This window comes from Thamnophis sirtalis, unplaced genomic scaffold (assembly GCF_051295495.1).
Source record: "Thamnophis sirtalis isolate CommonGarterSnake01/CBP01778 unplaced genomic scaffold, rThaSir2_p1.2 scaffold_13, whole genome shotgun sequence".
In the NCBI taxonomy this organism is placed as follows: Eukaryota; Metazoa; Chordata; class Lepidosauria; order Squamata; family Natricidae; genus Thamnophis; species Thamnophis sirtalis.
In genome coordinates, this window is record NW_028261393.1 from 54,897,055 (window position 1) to 54,925,047 (window position 27,993).

General features: G+C 51.2%; 1 protein-coding gene across 1 annotated transcript; it reads left to right on the plus strand.

Annotated features, from left to right (window-relative positions):
• The first annotated feature begins 41 nt into the window (after positions 1-41).
• Positions 42-27,969, plus strand: WDR44 (WD repeat domain 44). The gene is made up of 20 exons (XM_087728317.1): positions 42-196; positions 8,296-8,332; positions 9,613-9,690; positions 11,420-12,083; positions 12,182-12,312; positions 13,669-13,764; positions 14,669-14,805; positions 15,116-15,199; positions 16,183-16,289; positions 17,711-17,862; positions 17,984-18,122; positions 18,236-18,300; positions 19,613-19,726; positions 20,565-20,687; positions 21,357-21,548; positions 21,704-21,805; positions 23,109-23,224; positions 24,168-24,295; positions 25,010-25,141; positions 26,744-27,969. Exons 1-20 carry the CDS (start codon positions 117-119, stop codon positions 26,836-26,838), a joined length of 2,772 nt encoding a protein of 923 aa, XP_087584443.1. The 5' UTR covers positions 42-116; the 3' UTR covers positions 26,839-27,969.
• The last annotated feature ends 24 nt before the right edge of the window (positions 27,970-27,993 follow it).

Below are 27,993 nucleotides of genomic sequence, written 5' to 3' on the forward strand. Positions count from 1 at the left end.
GCTGCTTCCGGCCACGCCTCCTCCGGGGGCTCTCGCGAGACTTCCGCGTGGCCCAGCCCGCTCCGCCGCTCCGCCGCTGCTGCTGCTGCTGCTGCCCCGACGGCTCCGCCGCCGCCATGGCGTCGGACTCGGATACCGAGGAGCTCTTCTACGACGCCTCCGAGGACGTCGCCCAGCACGGCGGGAGCCCCTCGGCGTGAGTCCGCCCGGAGGGAGCAGCAGGGGGGGGGAGGTTGAGCATGGAAGTCCAGGCGGCGCTTCTCTGGGGGGAGGGCGGGGGGGGCAGAGGAAAGCGGGCGCCCCCAACCCGCAGCTCCCCCGGCTCTCAGCCCCGGCAGGCAGGAGGAGGAGGAAGGCGGGATCCGGAACCGCAGCCCTGCAGGAGCCTCGGGTGGGATTGGCGTCGAGTCGAGCCGCTTTCCTGGCCCCGAATCCCCCCCCCCGGCCCCCTTTCTTCCCCCCCCTTTCTCTTGCTTTGGGTTCCCCAATGCAAGCCCCTCCCCTCGTGGGACCCTCTGGCCAAAGGGTGGGGGCGCCCCCCGTCTTTGCACCCTCCATCTGATACCCCCCAAAATTTTGGCACCCCCCCATGTCTCCCCCCACATCTTTGGCACCCCTATGCCCCCCATCTTTTCACCCTCCCTCTGATACTCCCCAAATTTTGGCACCCCCCCATATCGCCCCCCCATGTCTCCCCCCACATCTTTGGCACCCCTATGCCCCCCCATCTTTTCACCCTCCATCTGATACTCCCCAAATTTTGGCACCCCCCCCATATCGCCCCCCATGTCTCCCCCCCCATCTTTGGCACCCCTATGCCCCCCATCTTTTCACCCTCCATCTGATACTCCCCAAATTTTGGCACCCCCCACATATCTCCCCCCTCCCATGTTCCCCGCCCCACATCTTTGACATCCCCCATATCACCCCCATCTTCACCACTACTCCATCTTTGGAATCCCCCATGTCCCCCCCCATCTGACCCCACAATCTTTGGCATCCTCCATATCACCTCCCATGCCCCCCCCGTCTATTTGACACCCCCCATCTTTGCACCCTCCATCTGATACCCCCCAAATTTTGGCACCCCCCACATATCTCTCCCCTCCCATGTTCCCCGCCCCACATCTTTGACATCCCCCATATCACCCCCATCTTCACCACTACTCCATCTTTGCAATCCCCCATGTCCCCCCATCTGACCCCACAATCTTTGGCATCCCCCATATCATCTCCCATGTCCCCGCCCCGTCTATTTGACACCCCCCATCTTTGCACCCTCCATCTGATACCCCCCAAATTTTGGCACCTCCCCATATCGCCCCCCCCCATGTTCCCCACCCCACATCTTTGGCATCCCCCATATCACCCCCAGCTTCACCACTACTCCATCTTTGCAACCTCCATCTGACCCTACAATCTTTGGCATCCCCCACATCACCTCCCATGTCCCCCCCCCTCCCGCCTCTTTGGCACACACACCCCATATCACCCCCATCTTTGCCACCACCACTACCCCATCTTTGGCATCCCCCCCCCTGTATCTTTGGCACACCCACCTGACCCTCTGCATCTGTACCACCCCCATCTGACACCACTCCCATCTCTGGCAAGGGGGTCTCAGCCTGTGGCTGCCCTTGGCTGCCTCTTCTTGGCCTCTCTCGAAATGGGCAGGGGGGGGAGGGAAATGCTTTTGCACTGATATCCTGCCCCCTCCCCCTGTTTCTCCTTTGAGGTCCAGCTTGGCAGCCCCCCCCCCCCCCCAAAAGCTCCCTCCACGAAAGGAGCCAGCCCTCCGAGATTTTTTGGCTTTCTCAGGTTTTATTGAGCACATCCTATCTGTACGAATGGAAATAAAACCAGCTCTGAATATTTCCCACGGTTTCAATATAGTTAAAAAGAAAAGAGAGCTCCCCCCCTTGTGTGGGTCACAGGTCTCCTAGTCCAGATAGGTGTCCTGGCATCTCCTCGGCAACTCCCCTCAGTCTCTGGTTGAGATGACCTTGGTTCCCACGGGGTGGTCTGTTGTCTGGCATTCCAGATTCCCTCCCCTTCCCTCCCACACTGTGGCAATCTGAGAAACGGAAATATGGCGTTGGCAGGCCTGATCCACTTTCTGCCTCTGCGGCGGCTGCCTTCCCTTTGCAGCCTTGGCCACCTCTAGGTCTCAGCCCTGCGATGCCCAGCTGGAGGGCACCGTCCCTGCATCCAACTCGGACCCATGTCTCTTAAGGCCCTGCTTCCCTCTAGGTCTTAGCCCTGCGATGCCCAGCTGGAGGGCACCATCCCTGCATCCAACTCGGACCCGTGTCTCTTAAGGCCCTGCTTCCCTCTAGGTCTTAGCCCTGCGATGCCCAGCTGGAGGGCACCATCCCTGCATCCAACTCGGACCCGTGTCTCTTAAGGCCCTGCTTCCCTCTAGGTCTTAGCCCTGCGATGCCCAGCTGGAGGGCACCATCCCTGCATCCAACTCGGACCCGTGTCTCTTAAGGCCCTGCTTCCCTCTTGCCCGCTTTCCATCCGTCTTCCCTTGGCTGTGTCAACCCTCCAACTCGTTCTTTCTCAACCTCAGGGACGTTAAAATGTACGCACTTCAATTCCCAGAATGCCTCAGTTAGGGCGCTTTAAGACCAGTGGACTTCAATTCCCAGGATTCCAGAGCAGCCAGTTTTAAGAGATGTGGACTTCCGTTGGGGGGGAATTTCAGATTGTGTTTTGAGAGATGTGGACTTTTAACTCCCAGAATTCCCCAGCCAGCTTGGGTGGCTGGGGAATTCTGGTCGTTGAAGTCCATAAGTCTTAAGTTGCTGGCATTCTGAGAGTTGAAGTCCACACATCTTAAAAGTTTCTGAGGTTGAGATCTGACTCTTCCTTCTTCCATTTCACTCGAAACCCCCTATTTAATTCCTTACATTTCTGCTTCCCTTTTCCCTCCCATCTTTTGCGTGTTACACCTCTCTGGACATGAGCCCAGAATCCCTCCGTCCTTTCCCTTGGCCAGGGACCCATTCCACCCTTCTTTTTCCGTCCTTTTCCTGGTTACACTCATGTTTTCTCCAACCCAGATAATTTTTTTTTTCCAAGGAGGGCAAATAAACAAATCCTGAGAAACTCTCTCTTTCGCCCTGTGTTAAGTCAGGTTGTTCAGGCAAGCGATTGAAAAACAGCCCGCTACTTTTGATCAACTTTTCGGAGCAAGGTGTTGACCTGATCTGGATGAGTTGAATCTTTATCTGCCACTGGAAGAATGTTGGAAGGAGTAGGTATGGGTATCTCAGAGATGGCCCGTTTGTCCAAAGGAAAGCCCCGTGTGGGTAGCTCAAAGATAGGCCCTTATTTGCCCAAAGGAAAACCCCACGGTGCTGAATAAGCCTCTTCCATACACAATGGATGCTTTCAGCCTCAACAATTCCAGGGTGCAGGAGGCGAGGGATGATTCACATTCGCTTCCATGAACCAGATTTGAAGTCGGTGTTTTTTTTTCTCTTCTCAAAGAGCTCTCAGGCCAAATTAGACCAGCAGCTAAATGCACCTTTCTGAAAACCGCAAGCAATTTCGCTCTGGCTGGTTCTTTTGCTCAAGACTTCCCTTATCTTAGACTTCAGGGCCTGCAAACCTGATTTGTGGCTGATTGTCTTCCTGCTGGAAGTCGCTCCACTCATTTCTGGCCACCTCTCTCTCTCTCCTTCCCTCCCTCCCTCTCTATCTCTCTCTCTGCAGTCTTCAGAAGGAGGTTCAAAGACTTGGTGGGGTTTTTTTCCTCTTGAAGCCACTGTTTTGTAAAATGTTGGAGGGTGTTTATAGAATTGTGTACAGCTTGTAACTTCAGCTTAACACTCTGTTTCAAACTCCTTGGCTTGTTTTGTTAAAAGCTGGATTTGTGTATGTTAATGTAGCCAAAAAACTTTACTGAAGAGAGTTCAGTGTTTAATTGGGATAGGTGGGATGCATTTTGGATGAATGCGTGGCCCGTGCGTGGCGCATGGTTCCGTGGCTTTATAATTCTGAATGATAAAATCGTGGATTATATCTTTTTTATTATTATTATTATTTTATATATTTTTTTTGAATCTCAAAAGTTTAATTTTCTTTTAAAACAAACATTTAATCATTCCTCAATCAGTGAGACATCGGAGCACAATTTTTGTGTGTGTCAAAATAGTTCTAGTTTACCACCAAATTCTTGTCTAGCCTAATGCATACCCCTCCCTCCCTCCACCCTCCCCCCCAACCCCTCTCCTCCTTCCCCCCCACCCCCGACTTCCCAGAACCCGTACACGGTATGGATTTTTAACAAACACAGTCTAAAATCTATTGAGAAAAAAGAAATAAAGAAATTAATAACATCTCTACATTGATCTTAGCTTCTTCTTGCTGAGCTAACTTTAAACAATTTAAATCATTTCTGATCTTAAGCATAGGCTAACTGGAATTTCTTGGTCCCGTATTTATTCTGTATATAGTCAATCCATTTTTTCCAGTCTCGTTTATATCTCTCATTTGAGTGATCTTTAAGATATGCCGATATTTTAGCCATCTCGGCTAAGTTTGTGACTTTCAATGTCCATTCTTGAGTTGTAGGCAAATCTTCCTTCTTCCAGTATTGCGCCACCAACAGTCTTGCTGCCGTTATTAGGTGCAGAATCAAGTTAGTCTCTACCACTATAAAGTCAATACTTACACCTAGTAAAAATCGTGGATTATATCATGAGCTTTTAGGGCGAAGGCTCTGGTGATGTGGCAGTCACTTTATAAGGCATCTTAAGCTTCCATACCATGTCTTATTTTCTTTTGACCACCGAAATAAGCGCTTGTCCTCATTTTTGGGGAGGGCTTATTATTTTTGAGGTTCAGGAGGCGGCCAACGTGGTCATCTCATGGCTGCTGCGTTGCAATATTTTGGGGGAGGGCTTATTTTTGGGCATGTGTTCAAAAGCCCAATTAGGCTTATCATCTGGGGAGGTCTTATTTTGGGGGGAAATGGGGTAGGAATAAGGTTCATTTGTGCAATATAGGGAGTCCATTTGAGGCTCCCATCTTCACCTGAGATAATATTCTCGTACTTTCCCCAGGGGAAGGAATCTGTGGCTAGGCGTATATTTCTTAGGGAAGCTACCTCTGCAGTTGTAACTCAGAAACGCAGCTCTCGGTCTGTCTTTTTTCACAGTTGGCCGGCCTCCGAGGAACAGAGTCTCTGGATCATAAAAATGGATGCTGTCAAACGAGGCAGATTCCCTTTCTGAATGTTCCCACAGTCAGAAATGGGCAGGCGAAGAACCTCAAGAGAGGGAAGCCATGTTGGATGCGGCTTTAGTATTCCGGTTATTGCTTTGCAAGATCGTTTTTGGGTTGAACAGTGGGGCAGACTGGACGTCTGTGTGTGTGGTGTTTGTGTGTGTTGTAAAAGCCTCTCTTGTTTTGCTAAAGAAGCTGCTCATCGGACAAGCCTTTATAGCATTAATGGTTTCAGTCTTAAGGGCCTCTGGTTTAAGTCTACTCCGATGCACTAATGCAAAAGATAACTTATTAAGTCTGTCTGTGGCTCAACCTTCCTCGCAGAGCAGAGAGAGAGAATGAGGTTGCGTCTTTTCCAATTGTGCATTTTGGGTGGCTCCTTGTCGTCTTTGGAAGGAGTCCCTTTTGACTAACTTCTGCAGTTTCAGCCAGTTGAAGCATTAATCTGACGAAGGGATTTTTCCCTTGTTGGATGATAAGGAAGTCCGCCTTTCTTAGCGCCGGGCCATTTTGGAGGTCTGCCTTGCTTGGGTCTTCTCCTGTAACCATTCTCCTCCTCGTTACTCAGAGAAACTCCTCTCTCTCTTTTTTTAAAAAAAAGATTTTTATTAACAAACATATAAAATACACACAGACAAAAATTAGACGTACACTACATTTATACAATACAATACGAACAGGAGCTTCCTGTTCTTTCTAATAGCTATCATCAATCGATACCGCTCACCTTATATTATTTCCCCTGTATTACTGTATTTCATTTGGATTTCATCATTCTTAACCCTCTTATTTTACTCACAACTATTGTTTTTTTTGAGTTTTGTTATATTCCTTCATTGATTCTTGTTTCTTTCCTCCATCCACCTATACCACTGATCCCATATCTGGTAGAATTCTGATTCTTCTTTTCCCTGGATTTCTTTAGTTAAGTTTGTCCATTTCGGCACAGCCCATAACCTTTCTTATTATTTCATCTTCGCTTGGGATTAATTTGTTTTTCCATTTCTGGGCCAAGGCGATCCTTGCCGCCGTAATTATATGTAGTATTCAATACTGGATTTCTTTTTTATTTATTCATTTAATTGGTTTGTATGCCGCCCACTCTCGAGACTCAGGGCGGCTTACAGGTAAAAAAAGGGAAAGGGAGACATACAGAAAAAAAATAAAAAAACAACATTAAAAATTCCACCACATTCATAACTTATGATGGGGCTGGATAAATCAACAGCCCCAGGCCTGCCGGAACAGCCAGTTGCTTTACGGAAGGCCGGAAGGGTAGTAAGGGTCCGGATCTCAACGGGGAGATCATTCCATAGGGCCAGAGCAGCTACAGAGAAGGCCCTCCCCCCGGGGGGGGGGGGTCGCCAACCAACATTGACCGGCAGATGGAAAAAATACAATTTTTTTTGTATTTCGCAGACATAATTCCTAATAAAAAAAAACGAAACTCCCCTCTCTTAGCTGTGCTCCCTGCCAAAAAAAGGAAGAAGGTGAAAAACCCTTCCATCTCCTTGCGCACAAATAAACCCACCGGGGCGGGGGGTAATGGCTGCTTTTATTACCTACCGCTGCTTTGGCCAAAGAGCCCGAGAGAAATCTCATCTCTGGAATAGTTTATAGTTTTATAGTTTTATTAGGATTTATAGGCCGCCCTTTTCCCTAAGGGGACTCAGGGCGGCTTACAATCATTAGGGAGGGGGTGCAATTCAAAATAAACAATATGTGAACAAAATAGAGTAATAAAAACACAACTTGCATTCAACATTCAACACTCGGGTGGGGCAACATTCAACACTCGGGTGGGGCAAATTAAAGACTTATCCCCAGGCCTGTTGGCTTTTTACGGCCATCATGGCATTAGGCCTGGTCACTCTTGGGTCCGGCATCATTGGGCAATCAGAAGTTACGTCCCCTCCTGATGCAGCGCAAGGAAAGGTAGAAATTTTACATTCAGAGGCCACACCGTTCTGTCGTGACTCAGCAGCATCTCCTGTGAGTCTTTCCAGGATGCAAGATTAACTATGCAGCTGGGGCTGGTTAGGGACATATTCTGGGGATAAAAGGACGGACGGTGCCACGCCCCGGTTGCAGGAGTCAACGTTCCTTGGTTCGTTCAACATTGATTGGTCATCGGTCGTGGTTTATGTAAGATACACTTGGAGAAGTGCTTTGTTTTCTGTAACCCTGATTCAAGGATACACTTGGAGAAGTGCATTGCGTGTAAGAGTTTTGCTTTGTATTCTGTTATCTCCTTGAAAGAGACTTTATTTCTGTTTATTTTTGGGCTCGCAGCCAGTCTAGAGCCGAGAACTGATAAAGAGAGTTCCTTTTAAGTTTGTTTGCCTGTCGTCTGTTAACGAGCGGAGAAGGGGGGACAGAACACCGTTCTATCCCCAACAGGGGAAGGAAGCAATGGGAATCGGCTGTCTCTTTGAGCCTGTGAAGTGACAGCCAGCTGCCGTGTTTCCCCCAAAATAAGACAGGGTCTTATTTTCTTTTGAACCCCCCCAAAATAAGCCCTTGGTCTTATTTTTGGGGAGGTCTTACTATTTTTGAGGTGCAGGAGGGCAGCAAGTGTGGTCACCTCATGGCTTCTGCTGTGATGCAATATTTCCAAGGGAAGGGCTTATTTTAGCGCATGCGTGCAAAACCCCAATTGGGCTTATTATCCGTGGAGGTCTTATTTTCAGAGAAATAAGGGAGGATGGACCCAGCACAGGGCTTGGGGAAGCCAGGGGCTTCTGTTCCCCCAATCAGTGTTTGAGAGTAAAGAAGGAAGCGACTGAAATTGCGTTCAAAAACTTGGCCCAGTGAAAAACTGCCGCTTCAACTGGTTGCAGTGGAGACCCTTACCGAGAACAAATCCAGCGAGTAATGGGGGGGGATACTTGGGCTTGTGGTCAACCCAGAGGGCCGGTCCTCTTCCCCAGGGGCTGAGCCAGCAGGAGCCGCTTCCCTTGAACCGGAGGACGAGAGCAGGAATCTTAGTTCTTAAATGGCTGGTGGGCGTTTTTTCCTCCTGGTCTTATCAGGCCCGTGTCTTTGTTTTTCCTCCACTAGGTCGCCAACGAAAGTCACGGGGACGTCAGCACTGAAGGTGTGTCTCTTTGTGTCAATATTTGTGCCATGCAGCCGCAGCCACCGCCTCGTTGTGGGCAGCCTTTCTCCCCATTTGAAGGCCTCTGACCTGCAGCACCATCACTAGCTTGACAGGGAAGCGAGTCTGGAGGGAATTGCCTGGACTTCCCTCTCTTAAAGCATATAATTCATATAATTCAGGCCCTCTGGCCTGCTGACTGGCAGGGGGGTGGGTGAGAAGAGCTGGGGGTTGTCTGTCCCTTCGAGGTAACCAGCGGACTTCAACTCCCAGAATTCCGAGCGTGTCGACTAGGGAGTTCTGGGAGTTGAAGTCCGCCCGACGCAAAGCTGCCACGATTAAGAGACGCGTCGCCATGCGCGTCTCCTTCAATAACCAAGGAAGAAAACTCCCAGCTCCATTGTTTGCGGAATTGAAGATACCTTGACTTGGTTATGAAAAGGTAGCGGCGAAAGGAAAGCAAGATCTGAGCCAAAAAGGCGGCGAATACACACACATCAAACGTTTACCCAGCACCCTCCCTGCCCCCCCAAATCACCCCAACCCAATGGCCAATCTGCAAGTCCCAAAGGTGTCACGTGGGGTGCACCTTCAAAACCCTATGCAGAGATGGTTGACTTTGACCAAGGCCAAACACGGGACACCACCATGCACAGAATATAGCAATAGCAATAGCAGTAGACTTATATACCGCTTCATAAGGCTTTCAGCCCTCTCTAAGCGGTTTACAGAGAGTCAGCATATTGCCCCCAACAACAATCCGGCTCCTCATTTTACCCACCTCGGAAGGATGGAAGGCTGAGTCAACCTTGAGCCGGTGAGATTTGAACCGCTGAACTGCTGATCTAGCAGTAGCCTGCAGTGCTGCATTTAACCACTGCGCCACCTTGGCTCATTGAAGATGGTGAGAACCAGACTCCCTCCTGGTAACTCCTCCAGCACCATAGGTTTACCATCCCAAATACCTCAAGGCCCCTCCCTCCCCCGTTTCTATGGCAGCCGATAGCAAGCAAGCGAAGGCACAAGTTCCTAGAGCCTCCCGTTCTTATCTGCCCTTGGGATTCCGGACACGAGGAACTTTCTGAGAAAAGGCAGCCAGTGCCAAGGTACTTAGCTGCCACTAGGATATCAGCCGTATCAAGGTCGGCTTTCTCCAACTCGTCCTTCCGCCTGGCCAGAGGCAACAGTGACCACTCTCCCCCTGCCCAGCCCAGCCACTGGACTTAAAGCTCTTGCGACTTCTGATGGCGAGGCTGATTGCCTGTGATCCTGTTTTCCAGGAGCCGGACGGAGGTTCTCTGGTGGACGAGCATGAAGGAGGGAAAGACCTGGACATCAAGCAGGACGACCCCAAAAAGGTTTGTTCCGCAGGATTTAAAATAGCAGTTAGACTTATATACCGCTTCATAGGGCTTTCAGCCCTCTCTAAGCGGTTTACAGAGTCAGCATATTGCCCCCAACAACAATCCGGGTCCTCATTTTACCCACCTCGGAAGGATGGAAGGCTGAGTCAACCCTGAGCTGGTGAGATTTGAACCGCTGAACTGCAGATAGCAGTCAGCTGAAGTGGCCTGCAGTACTGCACTCTAACCACTGCGCCAAATTAGCCACGAACGGATGGCCAAAGGGCTGGCGGGATGGCTCTTTCTCGTCAGCCACTGATGGGAAAGCTCCGTTTCGCCTTCGCCACCTCTTGATCCTCAAGATTGAAGTGGTTTATGTACTGCAGTTTTCGGAGTATAGGACGCACCAGTGTATAAGACGCACCAAGATTTTGAAGAGGCAAATTAAAAAAAAAGTTTTAGCACTTTGCAGACCTCCCAAAAACGGGCCCGTTTTTTTCTCAAAAAAAAAGGGCACGCATAGCCTTTAGGAGGCTTATAGAGTGTTCCTGGGGGCTGGGGGGGGGGCAAAAACGAGCAAAAGACAGCCAGTTTTTCACTCCGTTTTGCCCTCCCCAGCCCCCAGGAACACTCTACAAGCCTACTAGAGGCTACGGGCATTTTTGCAAAGTGGGCAGGATTTCAGGAGGCAAAAAAAATGGTGTATTCAGTGTATAAGACACACCCAGATTTTCACCCTCTCTTTTTGAGGAAAAAAAGGTGCATCTTATACTCTGAAAAATATGGCATTTCTTTCCAGGATAGGACGTGCTGGAGAGAGAATTTTTTTTTCTTTTAAGGGGTTGTGGTTCCGAAAGAGTTTGTGTCTTTATTTTGAGGCCTGCGAAATGGGAACGGATATCGGAACCATTAAGCTGCAGAGGTTACACAACACACAGTTGTTTACGCTCAAGATTTTGTCGTCTGCAGCCTGTGCTTTTATCGGCCGTATTATTCCCTCTGTAAATATTGACAGGTAAATCTGAGGCCCCTCGTTCAAAACGGAATCAGCCGAATTCAATGCGAGCATAACAGCAGCAGAGAATTAAAGCAAGCATGGTGGGCTCCTGCGTTTTCAGCTCCGATTCGGCTTCCCTGTGACAAGGTGGAAGTTACGAGGGGCTGCGGCCTGTTGTTGCTACGATTATTTAGTGTTTTTAAAAGGGGGGTGGGATTTGGTCTGTTTAGAGAAAAGTTCCCGTGTTTCCCCTATACTGGATATTTAGGATGATCCGTTTCTTTCAAGGTTAAATCCGATGCTGTATACCAAGGCTCTCCAAACCTGGCAACTTTGAAGACTCGTGGACTTCAACTCCCAGAATTCCTCAGCCAGCCGGCTGAGGAATTCTGGGAGTTGAAGTCCACGAGTCTTCAAAGTTGCCAGGTTGGGAGACTTCTGCTATAAGCCCAAGGCAAGCAGCCCTCCGCTTACAAGTCATGTTAGAACCTGCTCGTTGTCATTCTAAGTCTGTGATGGAGGAACCATGGCACACGGTGGCACACGGAGCCATATTGGTGGGCACATGAGCTCAGCTCCGGCACGCATGCGTGCACTGGCCAGCTGATTTTTCAGGCCTAGTCATCAATGCCAAATCCGGCGAAACAACCGGCCGCTGTGATACAATTCTGTTGTTGCGCATAATAATAATAATAAGTAATCATTAAGCAAACTAGATGGTCTCACTGCAGTTCATTTGCTCTTTAGATCATTGACCACATCATAGAAGAAAGCCAGAAAGCCAATCGGCTGGAGGATGACCGCTTGGCCCCTCCCGAAAAGGAACTGACCCACCCCTCGTCTCACGCAAACCCTTGGGTCTCCGGAGCGGATCTCCTCCAACACATTCCCAAACTCTTAATCGCAGAAGCCCCAACGCAAGGGCCCCGCGAAGCCCCCGAGGGTCTGGCCAACGGCGTGACGTCCCAGGAGGCCTCGCCGCCTTCCAGCAATGAGGGGGCAGATCACCCCAGAGGGGAAGATGGCGTCATCTCCGCAGGAAGCCCAAGCGAGAGCCGAAAGCAAAAAGCCGATGGAGGAGACCCGGCAGGAGAGGAGGAGGAGGAGGACGAAGGCCACCAGACCGCCGACCTGAGGCAGCCAGATGGCTTCGACCAGGCCCCGTCCTCCGATCCCCCACTGCCCCAAGGCTCCTCGGCCACCGACGAGCCGCCTCCAGCCAAACCCCCCCGGCAGCTAACCATGGAGCCGGATATTGTGGCTAGCACGAAGAAGTCTGGCCCGGCCAGGCCCCCGCCTCCCGTGGCCCTCCCGCCCCCCAGGCCACCACCCCCTGCCCGGCCGGCCCCCCCACCGAGGAAGAAAAAGAGCGACTCGGAAATCGAGACCGGCAAGATTCCCGGCCTGGAAGGCAAGTTTCGATTTTCTTAGCCGAATCCTCCCTGAGGGGTCCCAGTCGGTCCGCCACCCACCCACCCACCCCTTTCAACTCCTGCCTTTCTCCCGCAGTTCCTCGGGATCCTTTTCCCCTCGGCGGCCTCCTGACCCCCAACGCCTCCCTGGACGCCATGGCCAAAGACTCTCAGCCTTCCCTGGACCTGGCGAGCGCCACCAGCGGCGATAAAGTGGTCACTGCTCAGGTGAGGAAATGGCGAGTGGAGGTTGGCCAGAGCACTCCGGTCGGGGTTTGGGGGGGGGAAGGATGTGCTGCAGCCTCGGAGAGTGGGCTTAAGGGGGGGTGGGGGGCTCACCAAACGCCTGGGGGCAGGGGGTGCCTCTTAGAAGAGATTCGACATTCTGTGCATGTACAAAGCCAGAATTCCTGAGAGAAGATGGACCACCGTCCAGCTGAAGCCACTGTTTGGAGAAGGCTGTATTTGATTGGCAGGGAGCTGACAATGCCAGCATGCTCGATCTCCCTCTTCCCCCCTCCAAAGGTCCTAATCTAGAGTCATGTTCTTGCTATCGTGCAAATCCTGTAGATGCTCGCTCTCAAGTCAGAGGTCAAACCTCGTGGTTGAGACTCTAGAAAGAGTGCAGAGAAGAGCAACCAGGATGATGAGGGGACTAGGGACGAAAACATAGCAATAGCAGTTAGACTTATATACCGCTTCATAGGGCTTTCAGCCCTCTCTAAGCGGTTTACAGAGTCAGCATATCGCCCCCACAGTCTGGGTCCTCATTTCACCCACCTCGGAAGGATGGAAGGCTGAGTCAACCTTGAGCCGGTGAGATTAGAACCGCCGAACTGCAGATAACAGCTGAAGTGGCCTGCAGTACTGCACCGTAACCACTGCGCCACCCCGGCTCTTAGGAAGAACGGAAGAACGGTTGCAGGAACTGGGCATGGCTAGTCTAGTGAAGAGAAGGACCAGGGGAGACAGGATAGCAGTCTTCCAATATTTGAGGGGCTGCCAAGAGAGAGGAGGGAGTTGAGCTATTTTCCAAAGCATCTTTGAAGTCCAGAAAAGGAAGAATGGATGGAAACTGACCAAGGAGAGATTCAACCTGGAAATGAGGAGGAATTTTCTGACAGTGAGAACAATCAACCAAAGGAACAGAAGTTGCCTTCGGAGGTTGTGGGAGCTTCATCCCTGGAGGCTTTCAAGAAGAGACTGGACTGCCACCTGTCAGAAATGGTGTAGGGTCTCCTGCTTGGGTGTGGGGTTAGACTAGATGACCTACAAGGTCCTTTCCAACTCTGTTAATCTGCATTTGTATCTAAGAAGCTTCTTCAGTTCTGGCTCAATGGAGGAGAATGGAAGGATTTGGTCAGAGGTGTTCACTTCCCTGTTAGCATCTTTGCGAGGGGTGCAAAAGTAGGAGGCCACCATATTGCAAGCCTTAAAAGGGAAGCCCCCCCCCCCTTTCTAGTTTTATAGTCTGGCCTTTGTCCCCATCCTCTTCGCAGCACCGCAGGACAGGTGAGCTGGGGGATGGGGAGGGGTCTCCCGCCTCTTTCTGATTTGCATTTCGTGCGCCTCCTGTCATTGCAGGAGAACGGGAAATCGGCAGACGGTCAGGTGGTGTTGAGCGAAGTGATCGGACCCCAGAGACCCAGATCGAACTCGGGGCGAGAACTCACAGACGAGGTAGGCCTGGCCGCCCTGGGCCTCTTTGCCTTTGCAGATTGGTCCTGGCTGGTGGAGGGATTCCGGAGGGGGGGGGGGGGCTCTTCCCAGCCGTGCTTCCTGCAGAGCTGTGTCCCGTCAAGAGGTTTGCCAGCTGGAAGCCCCTCTAGGCAAAAGGGAGCAGCTCTTTGTGGTCGCAGAAGAAAGGGCCCTTCCCCTGCAAAGGCCTAGTGGCCCCTCCGGTTTGCCCCTTCGATGCATCTTGACCCAAATCTATCTTCTTGTGGCCTGCAAGAAGTCGGACAGTGAGGAGGCTGGGGAGGAACATGAGCCAGTCCTGGGGGCTGAGGAAAGCTCAGACGAGGGCTCTGCGTCGGAGGCAGAGAGGGAGCTAAACAGCAGTGAGGCAGAGGAACAGCTGGAGCCTGTTCCCAGTGTGCGCATGCGCAGAGCTGCCAGAAGACAAGAAAAGCTAAGAAAGCAGAGTCGACTTGGGAGTAAAGCCACACCTTGGAGGTGATTGGCTCCTCCCAGAGGAAACAAAAGAGGAGCGAATGGGGAGGGGGCTTTTGCCGGGAACAATTTGTTCCTTCGGTCATTTCAAGAGTGGAAAGTTCCGTTTGTGACTATAAGAGACTCTGTGCCAAGTTTTGCCTTTGCCCTGCGTTTGGAAAACTAGTTATCCAAGCGAGATAAGGTTCGTGTGGATAAACATTCCTCTGAAAGACTGTTTGCTAAGCCTTGCTGACTGTGAATGAAAGGAATTCACAGTCGTGTAAATAAAAGAGGTTTTGCCGGGACCAAGACTCTGCTTCGTGCTTGTTAAGGAAGATTGAGTCAGAACACGTCTCCATCCCTCGACTGCCACCCTGGGAGGATCCCAAAAGATGAAGCTCACCGCTCTCTCTCCTGCCCTTCCCTGTAGGAAATCCTGGCCAGCGTCATGATCAAGAACCTGGACACGGGCGAGGAGATACCCCTGAGCCTGGCGGAGGAAAAGCTGCCCACGGGCATCAACCCCCTGACGTTGCATATCATGCGGCGGACGAAGGAATACGTCAGGTACGGTGGTGCCCACTGCCCATTTCTCTTGCTTGCGCCACTCAGCGGCTGCGCCCGAGCACGCATGGGGCTGCAAGGAGGCGCATGAGCCACAGGGCCACACCTCTTTGGGGCTCCTGGTCGTGCTCACCGCAGCCGAGAAGGGCTGAAGGTCATCAGTGGCCTCCTGCAGCCACTGGTGCCACCTTTACCTCCAAAGGCTGAGTCTGGCACACCACAGTCTTCCTCTTTGATGCCCCAAAGATTTTGGGTCCTCGGTTATCTAACACTGAACCTTCCCCCCCCCCTCCTTCCCGGTTGCCTTGCACAGTAACGACGGGGCCCAGTCGGATGATGAAGACAAAATGCAGCTGCAGCAGAGCGACACCGACGGGGGCCGCTTGAAACAGAAAACGTGAGGCTCTTTGGGTGAAAGGTGGGGGGGGGGATGTCCGCTCTGTCCATTTTATTAGTGGGGTTTGGGGGGGAAATCAGGACTGACCAAAATGGCTTCAGCCAGCAAACCAGGACACCCGTTTTCAGGGATGGTTTTTTTGCTCCTCCCATTTCTGTCCTCTTTCTCGGAGGTTTCTGGAAGTTGTGGCCCATCAGTGGCCAGCAGAGCTGGCAGCAGATTCGGACAGTGAGGAGGGTTGGGGAGGAACCTGGGCCAGTCCTGGAGTCTGGGGAAGGCTCTTCATGAGGGCTCTGTGTCGGAGGCAGAGAGGGGGCCAGGGCCGTATGCCAGTTATCAGCTGCCTTCGGAGTCAGACATCAGTGAGGCAGAAGAACAGCTGGAGCCTGTTCCCAGTGTGCACATGCACAGAGTTGCTGGACAAAGGGAAGAGCTAAAGAACAGGGGTCAACTTGGGAGTAAGGCCACAGGTGGACGATGAATGGCCCCTCCCAGAGGAAATAAAAGAGGAGCGAAAGGGGAGTGGAGTTTGCAGGAGACAATTAGTTCGCTTCATTGGTTCGTGACTCTCTGAGGCTCCTTGCCAAGTTCTTCAGAGATCGTCCTGGCAGCTCTCCAAGCCAGATGAGGTCTGTGACTGTAAATCCTCCCTTGAAAGACTTTGCTGGAGGTGAATGAGCAGAACTCACAGCCTATGTCAGGACAGCCCCCCCAATTTTCTCAGGGACACAAGGCTACCAGCCAGACCTCTCCCTAACCCTGCCTTGAGCTTCCAAAGCAATCACGGACTCGTCCCATGGCAGAAAAGTCGGGCTTTCAAGGTTTTTGGTCTGAATCCCTCCAGATGTAGCTTTGCCCCACAAGCCCGTCCGTCAAAACAGGCTGAAAAGGCAGGGGTGGTGCGGGGGGGACGGGGACTCCGAAAGGAGATCCAGGCCGACCAAAACAGCTGGCCATGGAACTTTTTTCTTGGTCTTACGAAGGACGCAGCTGAAGAAATTCCTGGGCAAATCGGTCAAGAGGGCTCGTCATCTGGCCGAAGAATACGGAGAACGGGCCGTCAACAAAGTGAAGAGCGTTCGAGACGAAGGTGGATGAGGCAGGGAGTCGGGTGGGGGAGAGGGGGGAGCTTCTCCTGAATCCTAAAGGGGGGGGGGGAACAGGGCTGAATTTATGAGTTCCGCTGCCTTTGTTTGATAAAGACCCCACCCCTTCCCGTGGCTGCACGGAGGAGACCATCTTACCCAAAGTCTGTAGGAATGACTCAAACCTTGCCAGAAGGGCCCACCGCTGGTTTTGCAAGCCAACATCCCCCCTGCCCACCTCCCGGTGTTTCACCCTTGGCATTCCTGGGTCAAAATGGAAGTCAAAGCAAGGAAAAGCCTTCCCCCCCCCCTCCTTGGCACAGAACAGCTTCCATGCCCGCCTCGCCATTTCTTTGCATCCAAAGGTGCTGTTTAAAGGCAGAATGATTGAGGAAATTCTGGGGTTTGGGTTTTCATTCTTGCCAGCGACCTCCGGAGTGTGTCATTGTGAGAAGGCCACATTCATTTACTGATTAGCCTTTAGGACATAACATAAACAAGGTTCAAACATCAATTACCGATAAAGTTCTGTGCAAAGGATTTAAAGCAAGAACAGGGTAAAAATAAGATAGTTACCGCATTTTTCGGAGTATAAGACGCACCTTTTTCAACCCAAAAAACGGTGAAAATCTGGGTGTGTCTTATACATGGAATAGAAGCATTTTTTTGGCCTCCCGAAACCCCGCCCTCTTTGCAAAAATGGCCGTGCATAGCCTTTAGGAGGCTTCCAGGGTGCTCCTGGGGGCTGGGGAGGGCAAAAATGAGTGAAAAACGGAGGCACTCTATAAGCCTCCTAAAGGCTATGCGTGCCATTTTTTTGACAAAAAAACAGGCCGTTTTTGGAAGGTCTGCAGAGTGCAGAAACTTTTTTTTTTTAATTCGCCTCTTCAAAATCTTGGTGCGTCTTATACTCCGAAAAATTCAGTATAGGATAAAATACAATCATTTGATACATAAATATGTCAAATAGAAGATGTATCCTCACCTTTTTCTCTCTCTCTCTCCCTCCCTCTCTCCCTCTCTTTTTCTTTCTCTCTCCCCTTCTCTTCTTTCTCTTTTTTCTTTCTCCCCCTCTCTCTTCCTCCCTCTCCCTCTACCCCTCCCCCCTCTCTCTCCCTCCCTCCCCTCTCTCTCCCTCTCTCTTTTTCTTTCTTTCTCTCTCCCGCTCTCCCCCTCTCTATTTCTCTTTCTCGTTCTCTATCTTTCTCTTTTTCTCTTTCTCCCCCCTCTCTCTTTCTCTCTCTTCCTCCCTCTCCCTCTACCCTTCCCCCCCTCTCTCTCCCTCTCTCTTTTTCTTTCTCTCTCCCCCTCTCTTTATTTCTCTTTCTCGTTCTCTATCTTTCTCTCTCTTCTTTTTCTCTTTCTCCCCCCTCTCTCTTTCTCCCTCTACCCCCTCCCTCTTTCTTTCTCTCTCTCTCTCTCTCAGTCTTCCACACGGATCAAGACGACCCGTCGTCCAGCGATGACGAGGGCATGCCGTACACCCGGCCGGTGAAATTCAAAGCCGCCCACGGCTTCAAGGGGCCCTATGACTTCGAGCAAGTGAAAGTCGTGCAGGATCTCAGTGGGGAGCACATGGTGAGCTGCGTCACCACCTCCACCTCCTCCTCCCCGGTGGTCTGGCCAGAGGGGCTGTGCACGCGCGCGCCATCGTTCGAGCACAGGGGCTCCTTAAACCCAAATTTGCCGTTTCGGACAGGGGGCCGTCTGGACCATGAAGTTTTCACACTGCGGCCGGCTGCTGGCCTCTGCAGGCCAGGACAATCTCGTGCGCATCTGGGTGCTGAAAACAGCGTTTGATTATTTCAACAACATGAGGATGAAGTACAACTCGGAAGGTGCCTCCCTCTTCTGCTTGGGCAGCGGGGCAGCCGGGCTCACCTGGAGCAGGGAGCGGGGGGTGGTCCTTCCGAGAAGCCCCTTTCAGCTGATGTCCTGTCTTGCCTTCCAGGCCGCGTCTCCCCCTCCCCGTCCCAAGAAAGTTTGAACTCGGCCAAGTCGGATAACGATATGGGGGTGAGTCGGGCGGCTGTGCCCACAAGGTTGGCTCCTTGGAGTTTTCTGTCCTTCGGTGTTTCTCCTGGGTTCCACCACAAAACCGCGTTCGACAAAAGCGCGCTCAACGAAACCGCGTAGCTGACGTCATCACAGGGCGACAACAGCGCGGAGACAGAAGCACGCTGTAAACGCTAAACCTAAAATTAACCCCTAAACCTAACCCCCCTAAACCTAACCCTAAACCTAACCCTAAACCTAATTCTAACCCTTAACCTAACCCTAAACCGAACCCTAACCCTAACCCTTAACCTAACCCTAAACCTAACCCTAAACCTAACCCTAAACCTAACCCTAAACCTAACCCTTAACCTAATCCTAACCCTTAACCTAACCCTAAACCGAACCCTAACCCTAACCCTTAACCTAACCCTAAACCTAACCCTAAACCTAACCCTAAACCTAACCCTTAACCTAACCCTAAACCTAATCCTAACCCTTAACCTAACCCTAAACCTAACCCTTACCTTAACTTGAATCGGCTTGCTTTCAAAGCGCTATTTAAAGCGCCCTTCTTTCTCCGCGCTGGCTGTTGTTGCCCTGTTGATGACGTCAGCGACGCGGTTTAATCGGGCGCGGTTTTGTCGTGCCACGCTTCTCCTGCACGCGCGAAAGACCTCTTTGCAGCCCCCACGGTAGCCAGCAGGGGATGGTCAGCTTGGCTGTGCCGACTGGGGGATTCTGGGAGTTGAAGTCCCACCCCTCTTAAAGCGGCCGAGGACTGAGAAAACAAGAGTTTCAGAGAGGAATGGCATCAAAATATGCACCGCCACTTTTCCTCCTCTAGTTGCAAAGGGCTCAAATCAGTTTTCCTTGGTGGGAACAACCAGGAATTGGGGCGGGGGGGGGGGGAGGAGTAGGCTGCTCTCCCTGCTTGCATCGGTTCCACCACAAAACCGCGTTCGACTAAAGGGTGATCGACGAAACCGCGTAGCTGACGTCATCAACAGGGCGACAACAGCACGGAGACAGAAGCACGCTGTAAACGCTAAACCTAAAATTAACCCCTAAACCTAAACCTAACCCCCCTAAACCTAACCCTTAACCTAACCCTAAACCTAACCCTTACCTTAAGTTGAATTGGCTTGCTTTCAAAGCGCTATTTAAAGCGCCCTTCTTTCTCCACGCTCGCTGTTGTCGCCCTGTTGATGACGTCAGCGATGCGGTTTAATCGGGTGCGGCTTAGTCGAGCGCGGTTTTGTCGTGCCACGGCTTGCATCCAGGAAGAGGAGGCGGGAGGACTTCCTGTCATCCTTTGGCACCTGCTTTCCAGGTGTGCAGTGGGACCGACGAAGACGCCGATGACAAGAGCACGCCGTTTCGGCAGCGGCCGTTCTGCAAATACAAAGGGCACACGGCGGATCTCCTGGATTTGTCCTGGTCGAAAGTAAGGGATCCCGTTATCCTCTGGCTGTTTGACGTTTTAAAGCAGTGGTGATCTCAACGGTGCTCGGGGGGGGGGGGGGGGAACGCACTTCTGTTCCTTCCTGAAGAAAAACCAGCAAAAGAGCTGTAAAATCCTGACCAGGCACCCCCCCCCTTTTGCCAAAGAAGAGGGAGGAGGGGTCAAAAATGTTCCGCTGTGGTTTTCCTCCAGCCCCGATTCGTTTGGGGGATTCCAACACCAGATGGGGACATTCCCGTTCTCAGTCATCCATCTCCTGTTATTAGCACAGATGAAATCTTATTTCGCTCCTGCGTTTCTTTGGCTGGGGCCACAAGCATTCAGGGACCCATCCTCCACTCCTCCTTTTTTTAATAAAAAGGTTTTTTATTTTTTTAGTCTCATACATACATTTTACAGGTATGCATTCCCATAGTTATTATTGTTTTTAAACCCTTTTAACCATTCGTTTTTCCATCTAAAAAATTAAGATATACAATCGAGATTGCTTTGCTTATCATCACTTTTTTTCCCTCCTTCCCTCTCCTTTCTTCTTTCCCCCCTCTCCTTTCCCTTTCCTTCTTCCCCTTCCTCTCCCCTACTCCTCTTCATACCCTCTCTCCTCCTCTTCATATCCCTCCCACTCTTTCTCTCCTTCTCTCTTTCTTCTTTCCCTCTCCTTCCCCTCTCCTCTTCTTCTCTTCCTTTCCTCCTCTCTTGTTCTGGTTGCCCATTTTCCTCTTCCTCCTGTGAGGGAGAAGTTTGATAGATACACAAATAAGGTCCTTCTGTAGTTTGAGCACCCCGGAAATCAACCCTCTGCCTGCTTCCTGTTCCGCAGAATTACTTCCTACTCTCCTCATCCATGGATAAGACCGTCCGGCTCTGGCACATATCCCGGCGGGAATGCCTCTGCTGCTTCCAGCACATCGACTTTGTCACTGCGATCGCCTTCCATCCTAGGGTCAGTGCCCCCCCCCCCGGTTTCTTTAATTTTCAACCCACTTTGTGCAGAAAGCAGGTGTTTGTGCACCCTTAGAGGGAAGGGGAGAGATCCAGCATACCCAAATATGGCGGAGGAAGGACACCCTGGGTACCGTCTTGGGCCCCGGATTGTCCTCCGGCAGCTGCCAAGATGCCTCTCCCTGGTCGATATCCCGGTTTCTGAGTTGAAAGTGGTGTCAGGGTTCCAAATAGCATCCAAAATTAAATCAGAGTCCAAGGCAAAGTTTTGCCCATTTATTAACAGAGCCATGTTGGCACATCTGGGAAAACCCGAATCTGAAAGCTTCCCGGTTTTCCCCACCCAGTTGGAAGTTCGTGACCTTGCCCCCACACCCACAAGCCCATCCCGTGGTCCAATCTCCCACTGCCATGCTGGCAGCTTCCACCCATCCAGTTCCAGTCAGGTGCAGAGGTGCAAAGAGAAAAGATGACCTTGGCTTTCTAGAAAGAATGTTGTTATGGCTACATAGCATCTAACTCCGTCCAATCTCCCTGCTCCCATTTTCCCACTATAGAAAAGGCATAGTAGAATAATAGAAAGTGGGGCAGGCCAGAGATCCAAAAGAAAGCTGGCAGGCCTGACAAGGGCTCTTCTACAACCCCCCCCCCTTTTTTTTTTTTTTTTTAGGATGACAGATACTTCTTAAGCGGCTCGCTGGACGGCAAACTTCGGCTCTGGAACATCCCTGACAAAAAAGTGGCCCTTTGGAACGAGGTGGACGGACAGACCAAGCTGATCACTGCGGCAAACTTTTGCCAGAATGGCAAATACGCCGTGATCGGCACGTACGACGGGCGGTGTATCTTCTACGACACAGAGGTGAGCCCCCTGGGACCCCAGCTTTCAGCCCCTGCTGACCCCCCCCTTGAGATCTCCGCAGGGCCCACCTCCGTCTCTGCCGTGACCCTTTCCTGAATCTCCAGGGATCTTGTGAAACTTCCTTTCTCCCTTCTTCCCCCCGTGTTTCTCTTTAGCATCTCAAGTATCACACTCAAATCCACGTGAGGTCGACCAGAGGACGGAATCGAGTGGGGAGGAAGATCACGGGGATCGAGCCCCTGCCGGGTGAAAACAAGGTAGTGACAGGCTAGGCTGAGTCTCAGGGTACGGCCTGCGGGAGGGGATTTACGTGCCCGGGCAGTTTCAACTCATAACGCCCACCATCACGGAAGGAATTGGGGCCATCAATCTGAGGACAGATATTACAACATTTGAAACACAGGTCAGTCTGAAGGCATTTGGCTTCTTGTCTGAAAGCTAAGGTCCATCCCGCTTTCTGAATTAGCCAAGAAAGGTTCCTGGTTCAATTTCCCCCACTCCCCCAAGAGCATATGGAGAACAAAGCAGTTACAGAGCAGAGCAGGCGGAATCTGTTAGGTAAGCTCCCCGTTGGGAGAGCGAGTGCGTTCAGAGAAGCGTTGTGAGAGTTGTTTTGGAGAACACACAAACCAGCATGCAGAGACACTGCAATTTAAATAGGGTTTTACTTTCGTGGAAATAGAGGTATCAGAGTCCATCAAACAGTCCAAGTCAGAGGATAATTCAGTCAGTCATCAATGCCTTTCAGTTAAGGGATAATCCAAATAACATAATCCAGTATCATACTAACAGTCCGGTACTCAACGTTTGCTAGCAGTTGCAAAACTTACAATAGCTCACAGCACTTTCTAACAGCCAGCTTCCAAAAACACTCAGATCAGATCAGCCCATCATCTAACAAAACAGAGAGCTAACAGTCGTTCTGGCTCCCTCTTATGGCCGATTGAGGAAACAGCAACCAATCACATTTTACAGTATGATTTAAAGAAACAGGTATAGCATTGTTACATGATTTATATATTGCCAATCCAACCGTTAGAATTATATTCCTAACATTCTCCCCTTTGGGTAGGACAATATATAAATCTTACAGTCTTAATCCGTATTCCTCGCAACAACGTTTATGCTTTATATTACCTTGGGCCTATGTTACCTGTTGGCTTGGCATGAAAACGATGCAATGAACTTCCCCTCTTTCCCCCGGGCCACCTGACCCTCCACGCTGTCAGTCAATGCCCAATGAAAAATCCTCTGGTTGCTTTGGAAAAGGGACCCTGCCTTCGCCCCTTTCCCATCTCCGTCTGCTTGCCGTGCTCGATTGGCGCTCCTCACAGTCGGGGCCGGCTCTGCTCCGAACCCAACCCACCCCAAATCCCCCTCTCATTCCAATCTCTTCCCCCTCTCCCACCGTTGCCAACGTCAGGCTGGCAAAAGATGCGGTGCGAAGCAGGCAAGCACAATGGACAGCTAATCCCAGGGGTGGCCCAGGAGAGCATCTCCCGCCAGTCTGGGTCCAAAAGTTGCCAGCCCTTGAACGAAAATGCCTCCTTGCCTCACTAGATCCTGGTGACCTCCAACGACTCGCGCATCAGGCTCTACGATCTGCGGGACCTGTCTCTCTCCATGAAGTACAAGGGCTACGTCAACAGCAGCAGCCAGATCAAAGCCAGCTTCAGGTGAGGAAGGGAGCGGGGAGGTTCAGAGCTCCGGGCCGAAGGGCAGGAGGAACGTGTCCTAAATTCGGAGCTGGGGACCGGGCTCCCCCTTGACGGGGGCTTCCCTGAGGTGGGGCTTGGGCAGGCGGAACGTGATCGGGAAGCGGAAAGGGCTGTGTCAGAATATTCATGAGCTGGCAGAGACATGGTAACAAGGTCAGCCAATAAATAGAGCTTAGCAACAAGGTCAGCCAATGGGAGCTGAAACAGATTGGAGCCCGGCAGTGGTTTAGCCTTGGAGCTCTGAGTGCTGTGCTGAGAATTGAAACTGAAACTAGTCTGGTATTATTCTGCTCTGAACTGAAACTCAAGTGTTCTCTCCTCTGCCTGTGAACCAACTGTTGCAGTGGTGGGTTTCAAAAAAGTTTCGAACCTACTCTGTGGGTGTGGCCTCCTTTGTGGGAGTGGCTTGCCTGCCATGTGACCTGGTGGGAGTGGCTTGCCGGCCATATGTTTTCTTTCTCTCTCTCTCTCTCTTTCCTTCTGTCCCTTTTTTCTTTTTTTCTTTCATCTCTCTCACTTTTTCTTTATTTTTTCTTTTTTATTTCTTTCTTTCTCTTTCTCTGTGTGAGTCTCTCTCTGTGTGAGTCTGTGTGTGTGTGCGGGGCAGTGATGGGTTTCAAAAAAAATTGGAAGCTCTTCTGTAGGTGTGGCCTGCTTTCCGGGTCCACTGGTGGAACCTCTTCTAACCGGTTCGGTAGATTTGACGAACCGGTTCTACCGAATAGGTGCGAACTGGTAGGAACCCACCTCTGAACTGTTGGTAGTGTGTGTGTGTGTGTGAGAGAGAGAGAGAGAGAGATAATGAATCCTACTGAATCAGTTATCCGTGTGTTCTTTCTGGATTTGATTTTTGCAACAAACTGACGGGGTCTCCTCTCTCCCTCCCTCCCTCCCTCCCCAGCCACGACTTCACCTACATCGTGAGCGGCTCGGAAGACAAATACGTCTACATCTGGAGCACCTACCACGACCTGAGCAAATTCTCCTCCGTCAGGAGAGATCGCAATGACTTCTGGGAGGGGGTCAAAGGTAAAGCAGGGGTGCCCTCCCCTTGCCCCCTCCCCTTGAATGCGCTCTGGGGAAGGGTGGGTTTTAGGCGTCCTGGGTATTGGTCTAGGACAGCGGGAGTCAGCTGGACCATCACTGTCCGGGGGGCCTCAAGAAACAGGTGGCAGCCCTCGGCTTGTAAAATCCAGAGGTGGAAACAGCTGGTGGGAGGGAGGGGAGAGGGGGTGAAAGAGGAGCTGCAGTGTTATTCTGTGTGTGTGTGTGAATTTCCTGGAGAAGCTAAATAGCCACTTAAAATACCTCTTGAGTTGCCCTCGCGGTCAAGAGCTTTCCTGGAGGATGTACCGAATAATATATATAATAATATAATAATGAGCCGAGGTGGCGCAGTGGTTAGGGTGCAGTACTGCAGGCCACTTCAGCTGACTGTTATCTGCAGTTCGGCAGTTCAAATCTCACCGGCTCAAGGTTGACTCAGCCTTCCATCCTTCCGAGGTGGGTGAAATGAGGACCCAGACTGTGGGGGCGATATGCTGACGCTGTAAACCTCTTAGGGAGGGCTAAAAGCCCTATGAAGCGGTATATAAGTCTTAACTGCTATTGCTATTGCTAATATCCCCATACAGAAAAAGAACACAGCTCTCTCTCTCTCTCTCATTCTCTCTCTTTCCCCCACCCTCCATCTCCTGTCTTTCCTCAGAGAACGCTACTCACCCGGCTTCCTTCTCTTTCTAGCGCACAACGCTGTGGTCACCTCCGCCATTTTCGCCCCGAACCCCAGCCTGATGGTCTCCTCCGAAACACCCGAGAAGCCCCCAGGAGAAAGCAAGAGCGAAGATTCAGGGGCTGCAGACCCCATTCCTTCCGGTGGGTCTCCAGGGTGTCCTCCTCTAACCCGGGCGTCTCCTCCAGCTCCCCCCAACTTCCCAGTTAGGAAAGCCAGCAGGGCTTCCCTGAAGAGGCTCCCATGGGCCACTTTTTTAGCCCTGCAGCTTCTGATCTCCTCCCTCCCCCAACCACTGGGGCTGGAGATGTTAAATAAGGCAGGGGGGAGAGGACCAAGCCTACTGGCACCCCAAAAAGTAGGACCCTCAGCCTGAACCCAAACCCCGCATCAACGCCGACTGGACCTGGTACCAAAGGAAGGAGGGGAACCAGCACAGCCCCTAATTCGGTCCAGGGAGGGTTTCTTGATGGGTGGGATTGAATGCCGCTAGTTGTGTGTGGTAGGGAGAAAGAAAAATCTCACCAAAATAAGTGGGGGGGGGGTTCCCCCCCCCAGTGAGACCGGAAGAAAAGGGCATGCTGGTCTACCCAACTATGGGACGGAGGGTTCACCGACAAATGCGCGCTCGACAAAAGCGCGCCGACGAAACCGCGGCAAGAAAACAGCGAGGTCGAAATCGTGCCGACAAAAGCGCGCCTTCAACAAACAACTAATTACAACCTAATAACCCTAATCCTAAACCTAACCCTGAACCTTACCTTAACTTAAATCGCGGTTTTGTCGGCGCGTTGTTGGTGTGTTTATGACGTCGCGCTTTTGTCGGTGCGCTTTTGTCAGGTCACGGGGACGGAGAGTACCGCTTTTGCCTTTCATCCCCAATCCAGGAGCTTTTGCGGCAAAGTATTTTTTATGCTGAATTTATGCTTTAACCACAATGAAACAAAGGGAGTAGCCTGGGTTCGGATCCCAGAAAGGGTGGGGCTAGCTAGCTGACGGCAGCTGAATAACTTGAAATCGATCTATAGTAGTCTCCCCTTGTTTCTTTTGTCGGTCAAATATAAATTCAACGCAAAAATCAGTTCAGTTCAGTTTCAGTTTATTAAATTTATATGCTGCCCTTTTCCCCCCGAAGGGGACTCAGGGCGGCTCACAACTCGAACCGGGGAGGGGGATACAGACAGGATTTAAAAAACAACAACATAACAATATATAATTTAAAACTCACAACAGTCATACCAATCGAGACGGGGGCAACAGCTCTTTAGCCCCAGGCCTGTCGGAACAACCAGGTTTTGAGGGCTTTGCGGAAGGCCTGGAGGGTGGTGAGGGTTCGAATCTCCACGGGGAGTTCGTTCCAGAGGGCCGGAGCAGCCACAGAGAAGGCTCTCCTCCGGGTAGTCGCCAGTTGACACTGGCCAGCGGATGGGATTCGGAGGAGGCCTAATCTGTGGGATCTAATCGGTCTAGTGGAGGTAAATCTCACCATCCTGCCTCTCCAAAATCCAGGGAGAAAGATAGAAAACCTGGCCACACGTACACCCCCACCCCCCACCCCAATTTTTGTTTTGCATCATGTGTGGAAGTGGGGTGGGTCCCCTCTGCCTCCTAGATCTTTCTCCCCCCCTTCTCTCCCTCGTCTCTAATCCCGAGCAGAATTGGGGACCGAATGAGGATCTTTTGCAAGCGTCCCCTTCACTTTCTCTGCTCCCTCTTTAATAAAACCGTGGCTTCTGTCTTTTAAGGCGCCTTGAAGGCGGACCACACCGAGGTACTTCTCTCGGCTGATTTCACCGGAGCCATCAAAGTCTTTATCAACAAGAAGAAGAATCTCTCTTGAAGAGCCGCCGGTAACTCCGCAACCTTGCCATCATGGTACCCGAGTGTGAATTTTGTGCTTGGTGACGCAGCGTATATAATCTCGCGCTGGAGGTTGGCTTAGCCTTCAATTCCTTCGTTTAAGGCTGCTGCACTTGGAGCTCCCGAAAAAAGCAGCCTCTCTCTCTCTCTCCCTCTCCTCCCCTCCTCTTAAAGCCCCCCCACCCTCCCCGCCGCTTTTTAGATTAGAAAGTGAAGAGCGGCCAGCAGCCTCTCTCAAAACGAGACAAACCAGCCTTCGCGGTTTCCGAATAATTCCGCCGCTATGTCGATGCGCCCGGAGGCGGAATAATCTCGCACGAAAAGTACGGCGAAGACATTTGCCCGCAGAGATGTTCCTTTCGGGGGGGGGCGGGGGGTCGCCCAGGAACAGTTTTGCACAGGTGAAAAATTTAGTTGATTCCGTGGCCGCCACACACCCCACCTCCGATACTTTGCAATTGCACACAAAGTAAATGCCCTCCCCGCCCGCCCGGAATCCCGCCCTCTGCAAAAAGCGGATCTATTTTTTAATTTCCCGTAACCGAGCTGCATTTCTGGCCAGAGCCTTTTAAGTTCCGTGAGATCGATCCTCTCTCTTCGAATCCTGACCCCCGCAGATGGATTTAGCGGCAATCTCGTTTCGGTGTTTTATAACGTGGACTTCTGTGGTCTTCTCACTGTTGTGCCCCCCCCGCCCCCGATTCTGTTCTGTTCCCCCTTTTTTTGCACACTGGAGCACAATATTTCTACGAAAGAGTTTTCTCATTCCTTAATCCCCAGGCACAGGGGGGATATAGTACGTTCACTTTAAAGCGACTTAAAAAGCTGCATTAGGAACAATTCTTATATTTTACAAGCGCTGTAAAATAAAAAACTGTTTACATATTTTTAAAAAAAAGATACTGTAGTTTTAAGTTTTTTGTTTTTTTTGTTATCCTTGTTTAGAGTTAAAACTGAATTTCCAAGGCTTTGTAAATATTTGTAAAAGAAGAACCAATGACGCAACCTTTTCCGCAGGGCTGGGGGTGTGAAAAACCTGCAGGAAAGGTTGTTGAAGGTGACAGCTGCTTAAGAAAACAAAGGATGTGTTATTAAAAATGGGTCACACTGAGAAAAACATTGGTGTTTGTATTTA